Consider the following 12413-nt stretch of genomic DNA (forward strand, 5'->3'; position numbering starts at 1 on the left):
TGCAACGTGTGGAAGGCAAGATGGATTCATTGACGTATCAAGAAATCCTAGGAGAAAACGTCATGCCTTCTGTGAGGAAGCTGAAGCTTGGGCGTCAGTGGACCTTCCAACAGGACAGTGATCCCAAGCATGCCTCAAACTCCACCAAGACTTGGTTACAGAAGAAGTCCTGGAAGATTCTACAGTGGCCATCACAGTCACCTGACTTGAGCCCCATAGAAAATCTCTGGTGGGATTTGAAGAAGGTGGTTGCAGCACGCAAACCCAAGAATATTACTGAACTGGAGGCCACTGCTCATGAGGAATGGGCTAAGACTCCTCAGAAACGCCGCCAGAAGCTGGTGTCTGGCTATGCATCTTGTTTGCAGAAGGTCATAACAGCAAAAGGGTGCTCTACTAATTACTAAAGATACTTGCCATGAAGGGGTTGAATACTTTTGAGACTGGAGAAGTCATTATAAGTTGCATTTTCAGTTGAATTTGGGGAAACCACTTGAAGCATTCGTTGTGTTGAGCTATTTCAATGGCGTTTGTTTGATTTGTTCATTGCAAACAGCTGAAAGTCTGTAAATTTTGACAATAAATCTGATTTGCAATGGGGGTTGAATAATTTTGATTGCAACTGTATGTTGTATGGTTCTCCTTTTCACTGGTTTGGTGAAAATCCCTTGTGTTTTCCTAAAGATATGAGGTTTCAGATTTCTCATTTTAATTAGGGGAAATGAAGTCAGGGTAAGTTACACAACACGTGTCTGACTGAAGCTTCTTTTTTTAAAGGAGCCTGCCCTGCTTCCCAAAAGTAAAATGGCTGCCTTGCAAGCTGTAGCAATGGAAGCCACTCAGCAGTAGAAGGGGGTAGTTTTCTCAGAGGAGGGGGAAATGTTCTCAATGTTTAGCCTTGAGAAGAGAAGACTGAGGGAAGATATGATAGCGCTCTTCAAGTACTTGAAAGTTTGTCACAGAGAAGAAGGCCAGGATCTCTTCTTGATCATCCCAGAGTGCAGGACACGGAATAATGGGCTCAAGTTGCAGGAAGCCAGATTCCGGCTGAACATCAGGAAAAACTTCCTGTTAGAGCAATACGACAATGGAACCAATTACCTGGGGAGGTGGTGGGCTCTCCCACACTGGAAGTGTTCAAGGCGAGGCTGGACAGCCATCTGTCAGGGATGCTCTGACTTGGATTCCTGCATTGGGCAGGGGGTTGGACTCGATGGCCTTGTAGGCCCCTTCCAACCCTACTATTCTATGATTCTATGAATACTGCTGCTTGTGTTTGAGTGTGAGGCTGAGAAAGAAAGCAGTGCTGCTGTGTGTGTGTGAGAGAGAGAGAGTGAGTGAGAGAGAGATTTCAACACCATAATGCACAGTATAAATGGTAGCTAATATTGAACCGCAAATAAATTGTGTCCCCATTCCCCCCACACACACACACCTAAGTCTGGGAATTCCCTTTTCAAAAAACCAAGAGAATTCTAAAAGAGAAATTCTGTTTTACTAAACTATTCCTATACTGCCCTTCAGTCAAGGACTCTCAAGAGTGGTATACAATATAGAATTTAAAACACTTCTAAACCAAAGAACTTAAACGCTTGGAAACAAAGCAGCAGAGACATAGAAATGAGAAGAACAATCAGCTCATACCAACAGTCATGGAAAGCTAAGCCAAATAAAAACATCTTCACTGCTCACTTGAAGGCAAACAAAGAGGGAGCAAATCTTATCCCCTTGAGGGAGTTGCACACATTAGGTGCTGCTACAGAAAAGGCCCTGTCCCATGTCAAGAGTACTTGAGTATCATACAAACTTGCTCATGCTTCCAAAAACATGGATGTTGTAAGTTAAGACTTTAACTTACACATATTCCACACATTTGCATATTGTCTTTGCTTACAACTTACACGTGCACATACATTTTTCCTTGGTCTTTCAGTCCCACTGCGGGTTGGGGCAACACTGAATACAGGGACAGTAGCTTATCAAACTTTAATAAGATATGTTGTAAATTCTGAACTCTTAGTTTTGACAACCACCCTATTCCAAAGCTCATCTTAAGCTGAAAAATTGTGTGTAGTTAATAACCAAAAGTAAACCCAGCAATGTTTTACTTTTTCAAACATTATTAGAACCTGCTGTGCTCTACTAATCAATTCTAAATAATTTATTTTAAATAGAGCCAGCCTGTTGCAAAGCCCAGTCCTATGCATGTTTAGTCAAGACTTGCCTCTCCTTTTTCTTGTTTGTGTTTCGCCTCATTATGATACATACCTTTGGCCCAATGCCTGCCTGCTCCCAGTCTCGCATGCTTCTTTATATCCTCAGTCTATCAACTTTTTGTTCCACCCCCACCCCCCAGTGGTATATACAACCCACCACTACTAACATATGCCATTCTCTTTCATTGAAATGAACGTATAAGGCAGGGTGGGCAAGTTGTAGGCTAAAACATCTGGAAAGCAACAACTCCCATCAGCCCTAGCCAGCATAGCCAGTGGATGTAGGCCAAAACATCTAGAGGGCCACATATTACCCATCCCCTGGCATATGGAGTCACTCAGTATGCCACTAGGTGGTCCTGGCTCCATATTCTTCTGAGCTTCAGGCATGGAGGGGTCTCAGAGATCACCTCAGGGACAGGCATTTCAGCCTGACTGGCTCTCTGAAGAGCCCCAGCGGCCACTTCCTCAACCAACATGACTCTCCAGAGACCCTGCCTGGCTCACGCTGAGAGGATTCTCAGCGTGAGCCAGGGGGTGGGAGGCTGAGAGCAGCCACTTAGAGTGGAACAGAGTGAGGGGGGGTACTCCGGAGATTCTCACCAGCCATCTGTCGCTGCAGCAAATACCCTGGTGGGAGAGCAGCCAGCGGGGCCCTCTGGAGCACCTGCGGGAGGTGGTGGCGGGCTGGGGGGGGCGGTGTAGAAGGGCAATTTGTTGCTTCTTCTGCTCTACCACCTGAGGTGAGGGATTCATTCTGCCTCATGAGAGGGCTGGCCCTCATGCACAAATTTGTAAGAGCCTGAACTCTTCTCTTTGAATCAGGGGTAGGGAACGTGTGGCCCTCCACATGTTGGTGGACTGCAACTTCCATCTCCCCTAGCCTACATAGCCAATGGTGAGGGATGACGGGGGTTGCAGCCCAACAACATGTGGAGGGCCACACGTTCCCCATCCCTGCTTTAAACCAGTGTTTTTGATCCAGTTTCATCTGTAATTGATGAATAATTGAATTACAAGGCGAGGGATTCCAGCTTTTGCAACCATCTTACTCGAGATTTTTTCCCCACTTACAACTCTGCTTCATCTCTGGAATAATCCTTCCATGCTCTGTTGATGGCTGTTGCCACTTTCCCTACCCCTGCAGGATTTTGACCATCTGTGCCAGCTTGACTTGAGTTATAACAGCTGTTCTAATGCTTTGGGACAGTTGGTACCCTATTACTCTGTACCTGTTGCAGTAGCTCCCTGTTACCCCTCACTCAGGTTGGTTTTCTATTTAGTCTCTTGTGCCTCTTCCCTTTCCCTAGGAATGTCCAATGGATCTTTGCGGGAATGGTTCAGAGCTGAGCCTAAGTTGGACTGGGTTTTCTGTCTACCAGTTCCCCTTAAGTGTACAGCAGATTTCCTTGTGATTTTTGCCAAGGTTGGGGAGTTCTCTTGAATACGTGCATGAGGCCAGGGTTTCCCTTGCCATGTACTGGAACCTGTCTGCTCTCCTGGCATTCTCCCCCACCCCCCTGTAGAGGAAGGAAGCCTTGGCTACAATAGGACTTTGTTTGCCTGCATCTTACTCAGCAATGTGCTGAGCCCAACACCAAGGTCGGCTGAGGATACAGGAACCCGTTCAGCTGCTGCAGTTTGCGGAGGGGGGTGGCTAACCAGACTGTGGCCTGGGAGGGGCAGCAGAGCAGACGAGGCAGCCTGGGAAAGCTGCAGATTAATAATTCATTTCCTTGTGTGGTTGGGAAATGGGATGGGGGGGCGGCCTGCCTGCACCAGTGTCATGCATTCCCGTTCTCTCTTCCAGCCTCCTACACCTGAATAAGTAAACAACAGTGTTGTGGGGCTGGGGGAGGGGGTGTTACCGCATCTCTTGACATCCCCAATCTCTAAACCCTTCCAGCAGTATCCTACCCTAATTCCCCTTATATTTGGCTGTCACATCTGCTATGTGCAGTTTTGAGTCCTGACGGTGTTCCCCTTTCTCTCCCCCACCCCCACCCCTTCCAGGGATCTGCCTTGCAAGTGAACCTCACTCAGCCCAGTCGTGCTAGCAGTGATTCTGAAAGGTGAGCAATGAAGGGTTATGGCATGGAGGTGGATGGAGAAGAGCTGGCATCCCAGTGGGGAAGCGTGTGCATGTTTGGGGGGAGGTGTTACATGTTACGCACAGTGAGAATTCTGGCTTCCCTCACTGCCACCACAGTAACGTGTGGGAACCTGCAGCTAATTTGACTGACCCCTCCAGACTCTCTCACACTAGAGGCCCAGAAACTGTAAGCCCATCCTGTTAGTTGCCATCTTCTCGATTTCTCCTTTAAGGCTGGCATGGGGCCCCACCTTCAAGCCTCAAGTTGACAGTTTCTTAAACTTGGAAGAAAAAGACTGAGAAGGTTCTAGTAAATACATCTTAAACATCACTGTGACATTAGCCTCCTTCAAAGACATGCCTCCTCATTTGAAAGTCCTGTGTTCTAATCCTAGATCTGTAGTGGCTGGTGACAGTAACTAATTGCTATGGGAATGTTACACTACATGGTTGTTGGACTTTTGCACATTAAAATTAGTCATGGTTCTCAGTCTTGTCTCTCTAATAAACAATGATTGGGCATTCCTACTGACATGGATTGCAAACACGGGGATGAGGAGGGGGGAAAGAGATCCAATTGCTTGGTTTTTTGTTTTTCCAAAGAGGTACTGAGACCTAAGCCTACCTAGGAGACACACCCTCTTACCTGAAAGTGTCTCCCCAAAATTCAGATATAAATGGGGATGATACTCTGCACATGTTTGGAGGCACTCTGCTCTTTATACTTCAGAATCTAGGGTTAAGCCGATATTAGGCATAGTTCCTGGGGCTCAAACCTAGTCCAAATTAATGCCTTCCAGATACATCTGTTCTCTTCATTTCTGAAGGTTTCAGTTCTTTCTCAGCTAGAAAGCAGCTGCGGGAGAGGAGAAGATTTTTTGGGAAGAATACTGTCTGGTGACCCACACACCTCGTGCCCTGCTTCCAAGCTGATGTTTCCCAGCTGGACCTAGGTTTAGCTGTGGAGGAAGTGACTCTGGAGGAAGTGACTCTTGCATCTCATCTGTTGCCAGATGGGGCCTGGGAAAAGGCAGAGGGAAATAGCAGGGTTGTTATTGTTGTGAGGATAAAATGCAGAGGAGGAGGATCATGTACGCCACCTTGGGCTTCTTGCAGGAAAAGGCAGGATATATATAACTGTAACAAGCAAACAAAAATAAGTCTCTCTTGAGACTGAAGGCCCTGGGATTCATCCTCAGGCAGTTGGGGGGAGGGGTTGACCATAACTGTTGTCAGCTTGTGGAGGAGTGAGGCCTAGTGGGGATAGAAGACCCTAGTTGGGAACAGGGAGGAGTTAGAACAGATGACATCAGGAGGGCCTGAAAGTGCCACTTAATTTGTACTTGAGGCCCAGAACCCATTCTCAATAGTCAGACAAATGAAGTATTAAACAAGTAGAGAGTGCCTCTGAGAATATGCAGAAGTGCTTTCGTTTATCACTATACCCAGCCCCCATGTATGTGGGATGTGCTTTCAGGGCAAAGGGTGTAGCTTTTAGGTGGTTTTGACTTCCAGCATCTCTCTTGTTTTGCTGGAGGTTGCCTGTCTTCCATCTGCCTTCGAAATAACCTTGAAAGTAAGAATCTATGTTGGATTCTCTGAGATGTGCTAGAGAGTCATGGAATGCGGGGGGGGGAGCCATCTCTACCTCTCATGTTCCTGTTCTTCTTTTTACTCTTTCCCCCTCCCAGCTCCCCCCACCCTGTCGCTCACATACACAAAGACAACACACACACTTTTCCCTTAGGCAAGAGAGCCAGCATCCTCTCCTCTACTAAGCTTCTTCATTTCCCAAATTTTTGGCAGGCCTTCTATATAAACAGCTTATTTTTAGTCTGAGGTTAACAGTGCAAGGTCTCGCAGCCCACTTTCCCATAACTCTAGAGAGAAAGGCGGGGGGGGGGGCTGTATCCCTCTCTTTCCTACACGAAGAAAGGGAGACGGGTGCTGGAATGGAAATGGTAGAGGCTGGAGTTCTCTGAGAGGGAAACTTGGAAACTCTAGAGCAGTAGCAAACTTTGGGCCCACCTTCATGCCACCTTCATGTATCTGAAAACCCCACTTCTTCTACTTACCTTTTTTTGGGGGGGGTACTGTATGTTTGTACTTTGGTAGTGCTGCTGTTACGATCCACTTTAGGTCAGGCTGCAGTCTAGTAGGGAGTCCCAACTCACCAGATGAAAACCAGTCCTCTAGAGCAGATCACACCAAGGGCCCAACCATTTTATTTGGTCTTTCTTCCCCCCACCCCTTGCCATTTTTTTTTTAAGGTAAACAAGTAAGTGTGGGTAAGACAGAAATATAAGGAGAAAGTGAGTGGAAAGAGAGGAGCAGAAGGAAGAACATTTGTTTTAAAAAATTAAACATGGCTCTCACGTGGGGGGGGGAAACAGTTTCACTTGCTTGGGTATCTTGACTGTGGGGATAAAGTAGTCCTGGCTCTGAAAACATTGAAGACTGCTGCTCTAGAGGAGGTTGGAAAAAGAACATTATGAGCCAGAGCTGAATGATATCTGGGTCTAAAAGAGCCTTCCCCAACCTGATGTTCTCTAAACGTGTTGGACTACAATTCGCATCACCCCAGCCAGCATGACCAATTACCATATTGGCTAAGAGTGACGGGAGTTGTAGTCCAACACACCTGGAGGGTACTGGGATGTGGAAAGCTGGTCTAGAATTTTGGGGTGGGGGAAAATAGTCTTGTTTCCTTTCCACTTATGCTCTATTCACAGCTCAGATTGATGCCTCCATCCCATTGCCTGTTTGCTGCCCCCAGGTCTTTGCCAGTGGCTGAAGAAACACACCATCTTATCCCAGAGAAGCGTGGAAGAGTGCAAGATGAACCTGATGCTATTGTGAAAGGTGGGATCTTGTGCAGCATAACCCACAAGTTAGAACCAGGACTCTTTTTATTCCTACCTTTATTCTGGGAATGGTGGTAGGACCCCATATGCCGCCCAACCTTTTAAGGGTGGATTCTGCAATATCATGGAGGAGTGGTAACTTGTGTCTTAAGAGGAAAGAATGAAGGGAAATGTATTCTGGGGTGGTGCCTTTCACTAGGACTTCAGCACGCTGCCCTAGTCCCAGCTGGCACAGTATCCAAGAGTACTTGAAACCACTAGGTGTTATCTTTCATGGTCCAGCTGGTTACCCCCTCTACTTCAGGTTGTAATCAGGACATAGCCTCCATGCACCTTCTGGAAGGTAGCTCACAATGCAGAAACCTGCGTTTTTTACTTCTTTAAAAAAGTCTTTAATATGGTGGGCAGCATGCTGCAAAGTGAGGTGCTGCCCTCCAGTGTCATCTTTATTTAGGTTCAAAAGAGTGGTTTTGTGTTTTGGAGCTCAGACCCCACCTCTGCCCAGTACTTGGACAAGTTATTTTTCATTTAATCTTACCAGTTTTCCTTCTGGGAAATGAATGTTTTGTGACTGACCATGCCTACCATGGTAGCCATTTTATGAATGGGCAAGTGCCCTTCCCCCATGGCAGCCATTTTGTGAGAACACCTGCAACACTCACAAAACTCCAAATGTGCCCACCAATCCAAGAAGGTTGGGGACCCCTGTTCTGGTGTATATGGATGTAGAAGGAGACCAAAGGGTCCTGGGGCTGGTCAATTTAAATCCAGGTCCCATCACACCATCTTCCTATCCATCTTACAGGCTGGCTGCAGAGAGAGGTGCGGGGAGGGATAAAGACCCCATGGCTGCAGCCCCGCAAGTACTGGTTTGTGCTGACAGAGGATTCCCTTGACTACTACAGTGGGTGTGAGGTGAGCGCCCGGCGCCTTGGGTCCCTGGTCCTCACCAGCCTCTGCTCTGTGCTGTGGCCTGACAAGCAGACCTACAAGGAGACAGGTAAAGAGTATGTGTTTGTGCCTGGTTGAGTAGTAGGAGCCCAGACTCCTAGATTCACCTGCTTGGGTATTCTGAACATTTAGCATCACTGGTCTGTGAGTGGCAATAGTGGGGAATCCAAGGCCTCTTCTCTTCCTCTCTCCCTTTCTGTGTCTTTTGTAATATGTGTTTGTATGTGAGTGTGCACATGCTCAGCAGGGAGCTTGAATTCCTGGATTTTCCTGCCAGGGCATTATCAGCTACTAGTATACCTGTTGTATATGAGTGTGAGGTTGGGTTGGAGGGAAATCTTAAGGCCTGTGCATTTCCTGTTTGTATGTGCGTGTCAGTTGTGTGTTGGTTCTCCCAGCATGATCTCTTGTGTTTGTACTCTCTTCTCCCATTTCTGCAGGATATTGGGCAGTTGCCGTTTTCGGCAGGAAGCACTGCTACCGGCTCTACACGGAGCACTTAAACGAGGCTGTGCATTGGGTTTGTGCTCTGCAGAAGGTCATTATCAGCAAGGCCCCTGTGCAGACCCCCACACAGCTCCTCATGTGTGACATTGAGGTGAGGGATGCAGGAAGGGAATGGATGGGATGAGCACAAGAACATGCTAATAGAGCTAGCGTGGGAGTCCTTGGGAATGTACACACAGTGGTTTAATTCCTGAAAAAGGAAGAGACCTTTACATACAGCATTTCTTACTGGGGTTGGGGTTGTAATCCTTTATGGTTGTATTGCGGGCTTTGATTCTATCTTTTGGAATTTAATTCTTAGAATTGTTTTAAGTGTGTCTAAATGTTTGTTTTAAAGTATTTTTATAATGTCACAATCTGACCTCTGTGTGTGTGTTGGTTTCGGTCAGAGGTACAGCCTACATTAATTAAAATTACTGATATTTAAGTCTTTGGGGGCATGGGTGGAGATCTAGGCCTGTTCTTTCTATTTATCTCTAACTTATTACCACCATCGTGCTTCTGTACGTTGTGGAGACCTGCCCTGAAGGCTTGCAGTGCAAACTACAGGCGGATGTTGGGGGCGGCTTAGCCAGCTGCCTGAGAGGCATATGCACTTGATCAGCCGCCGGCAGCAGCACCTGCAAGGGAAGTGCCTCCATGATGGCAGCAAGCATTCCCATTGTAGAGACTTCTTAGAGTGGTTATTCTAGGAGGGTGACAACTTGGATACCATAGCAATTCCATACATTGGCACAATAGTTCTAGGAACCCTGAATGCACATGGCTGATGCCATCCCCTGCTCAGGGAGGGTGATCTCAAGCTTCCTTCCCATGTTGAGCACCCCCTTGGGGGTTGAATGAAATGCCTCTCATTTCCTATCTTCCACCCCCCCACCCCATCCCAGGAGAACCGCAACAGTCCAGAAATCCTGGATCAAATTTATCACAATAATCCCATCCTGTGTTACACGGCTGGTCCTATCTACGCACCACTGCTACCCTTCTCTTATGCAGGTGAGTGGCTGTTTCCTGGCGAGTGATCAGTAAACTTGTTGGCTTCCATCTTTGTTGCCATATGTGCTTGGTCTATGTGGCTGTGAATGGGAACAAGCAGCTGGGTGGATTTAGGTACATGGAGCCTTGGTTAATGGCTCATTTCTCTCTCCCCATCCCTGGCCTTGTTCTGCAGCTCCTGGTGGCCAAGGCTATGCAGGGCTCCGTGACGAAGCTGTCAAGCTGTTCCACTCACTGCAACAGCTGGAAGGGGTGCGAGAGCCAGCACTCCTCATGCAGGGGGTGCTGCAAACTTGCCATGACCTCCCACCCCTAGTGGATGAGATTTACTGCCAACTGGTGAAGCAGACAACACAGCCACCGATACCAGGCGCACCTGCAGACCTGCGCTACTGGCAGCTGCTCACTTGCATGAGCTGCACATTCATGCCTTCCTTGCCTGTACTGTGCTACCTGCAGCTGCACCTGCAGCGGTGAGTCGGGGGCAAAGGGAAAGGAATGTGTGTGCTGGTGGTCTAATGCTTTGTTGACTGCCATAAGGTTGAAAGATCAGTGATCAGCTGGCCAAAGCTTCCCTGCCAGTCTGAAGGAGATTAGATGCGGGAGGGTTCTGTCTACAAAATCTTCCCTTTCTGCTTCTACAACAACTCTTATTAATAAGGGGATTAGGACAGGTGTTCCCCAATCTCTGTGTTCAGAGACTGGATGCTTCCAATTACCAGAGGCTGGGTTTAACCACAGGGGATGGATATTTCCAGCATGCCCTGCTTGTGGTCTGACACATTAGTAGGATCTTTAGTAGTTGTCGCTTTGTGGGTGGAGTAGAGTACTGAGCAGCATTCGCATTAATGAGGTTTGACTTCAGGTATTCAGTTATCTAATGCCAGCCCTTCCCTGACCCCAGCAGGACAGCGAATCGTTTCCCAGCCTCAGAGATGGCCCAATATGGACACTTTATCACAGAGGCCCTACATAAGACCAAGAGGCGGGAGTGTGTGCCCTCATTGGATGAGATTGCAGGACTGATGGGATGTCAGGAAGCGGTGTGCACCATGCATTGCCCTGGCACTGCCACCTGCCATGTGGCCATCACCTCCCATACCACAATCCAGGAGGTGAGCAGAGGCTTGGAGCTTAACTAGTGGGGGGAAACAGGACTTCAATTTGTGGCAAATCCCTTTCTGGGTAGCTTCCAGGTTACCAAAACAGGGTTGCAGCTCACCTCACAGATCTTGGTGCTATTGCTCCCTTCCCTACCTGGAGAGGAAGCAAGTGATAGAAGATGTTGTCTCTGTTGCCACCAGGAGGGCCAGGCTTTCAGAAATTCACCTTCATCCCCTCCCCAACCCATCTGTCTTTCTTCAGTGTACTTGACCCTGTCTGTGTCCCCTTTGCAGCACTTAGTGCCCTCCTGCTGGACATGGCCGGGCCTCCTGTCACCTCCTTTTGTCTCATCCCAGGTGGCCCGGGAGCTGACGTTGTGCCTGGGCCTGGCCTGCAGCCCCAACTCGTTTGTCCTCTATGAGGATTGCTGGCAGCATGAGTGCCCCCTTCCAGAGGATGTGCCGGTGGCAGATGTCCTCACCAGATTTGAGAAGTAAATGTCCCAAGTACACAATTGATCTCGTCTCTCAGTCACATCTGAACAGAGGAGGGGGGGTCCAAGAGTTAAGAAACCTGAACTTCAAAAGAAAGCAAGACCCTAGCACTATGGCTGCAGAGATGAGCTTGCAAATATGGGAGCTATGCTTTGAGAAATGTTGGCTGCTGGAGGAGGAATGAGTATGTGGTTGCAGTGGTAGGGGCCTCTCTATGGCTTGCAGAAGCAGAACTATGCAAAATAAGCATATAAATACACATTTGCTTCATTCAGGACACAATTTTGAGATAACTGCAGAATGTAAACAAGAAAAGGCTGTATACAACTTTGTTTGGGGTAGTAGGAAGTGGGATGTTGAGCTTTACCATGGAGAAGTAGAGGAAGGGTAGGACTATTCAGGTTACAATCCCTCTCACTGCCTAACATTTGATCAGGGGAGGATTGTTTGTGAGCCCCTGCCCTGATGGACTGTCTTTGCTTGCTTGTCAATCTGTCCTAGCTTAGCTGGAGATGAGTCACACTGGAAGCTCCCTGGAAGTCTCTGGTTCAGGCATTATGGGTGTCTGAACATGGACCGTGTCCCTTGCAACAGCCAGGAGTTTGCACTGCTGTTTAAACAAGTAAGGGTCAGTCTTGAGAGCATAACACACTTCTCTGCCCCTTTCCCTACAGGCCCATGAGCTGGTCTTCCATAACTGTGTGCTTGCCTCTAAAGAGACACTTCAGCCCTTGGCTGCAGTGCAGAGCCTGAATGGTGACTTCTCTACCCACATGCCCTTCCCTTGCTCCGACCAGCTCTTCCCTTTTAGCCTACTGCATTCCTTCCATAGTCCTCTACCTTTACCACCCTCTAACTCCAAGATCTCCCCTGCCACCAGGGCATTTCTCGCTGGAGCATTGTCTGCTGGACTGTGCAATGGCTGCTCACTGGCCAAGCAACAGGTGGAGCGGAAGGAACATCTGCGCAGCCATCTCTAGGAGGAGGCCATCTCTGTGATGGATGCTATCAACAACAAACAGAAGCAATTACAGGGGATGGGACAACTAGAGGCTGTGGCAGCCTACCTCAACCTGGTGGGCATGTGGTTGGCCTTTGGCTCTGCTCTCTTTGATCTAGAGGCTCAGCAGGTGAGTTTTCCCAACTGAATTTCTATACATGTAAGCATAACTTTGAAATGGCAAGAGAT

The 12413-nt window shown here is 48.0% G+C and overlaps 1 protein-coding gene across 8 annotated transcripts in view; it reads left to right on the top strand.

The window, feature by feature from the left end:
* Positions 1 to 12413, top strand: part of PLEKHH3 (pleckstrin homology, MyTH4 and FERM domain containing H3) — a 36822-nt gene that overhangs the window by 12402 nt on the left and 12007 nt on the right. For 3 of the 8 annotated variants that reach the window (XR_014792216.1, XR_014792215.1, XM_084857356.1), the window contains exons 2-11: positions 4230 to 4288; positions 7085 to 7170; positions 7978 to 8172; positions 8564 to 8721; positions 9518 to 9626; positions 9802 to 10099; positions 10534 to 10741; positions 11087 to 11223; positions 11726 to 11846; positions 12105 to 12354. Coding sequence is in view for 4 of the 8 variants with exons in the window: in XM_084857356.1 (XP_084713482.1) it covers positions 4230 to 4288; positions 7085 to 7170; positions 7978 to 8172; positions 8564 to 8721; positions 9518 to 9626; positions 9802 to 10099; positions 10534 to 10741; positions 11087 to 11223; positions 11726 to 11846; positions 12105 to 12338 (1605 nt within the window). In the remaining 4 variants the exon portion in view is untranslated. Of the gene's footprint in view, positions 1 to 4229; positions 4289 to 7040; positions 7171 to 7977; positions 8173 to 8563; positions 8722 to 9517; positions 9627 to 9801; positions 10100 to 10530; positions 10742 to 11086; positions 11224 to 11725; positions 11847 to 12104; positions 12355 to 12413 lie in introns of all 8 variants that reach the window. The other 5 variants (XR_014792217.1, XM_084857359.1, XR_014792218.1 and 2 more) reach the window with 4 other exon arrangements.

Source organism: Heloderma suspectum, chromosome 5, assembly GCF_057233095.1.
Source record: "Heloderma suspectum isolate Gila_16-S chromosome 5, 16-S_ref, whole genome shotgun sequence".
In the NCBI taxonomy this organism is placed as follows: domain Eukaryota; kingdom Metazoa; phylum Chordata; class Lepidosauria; order Squamata; family Helodermatidae; genus Heloderma; species Heloderma suspectum.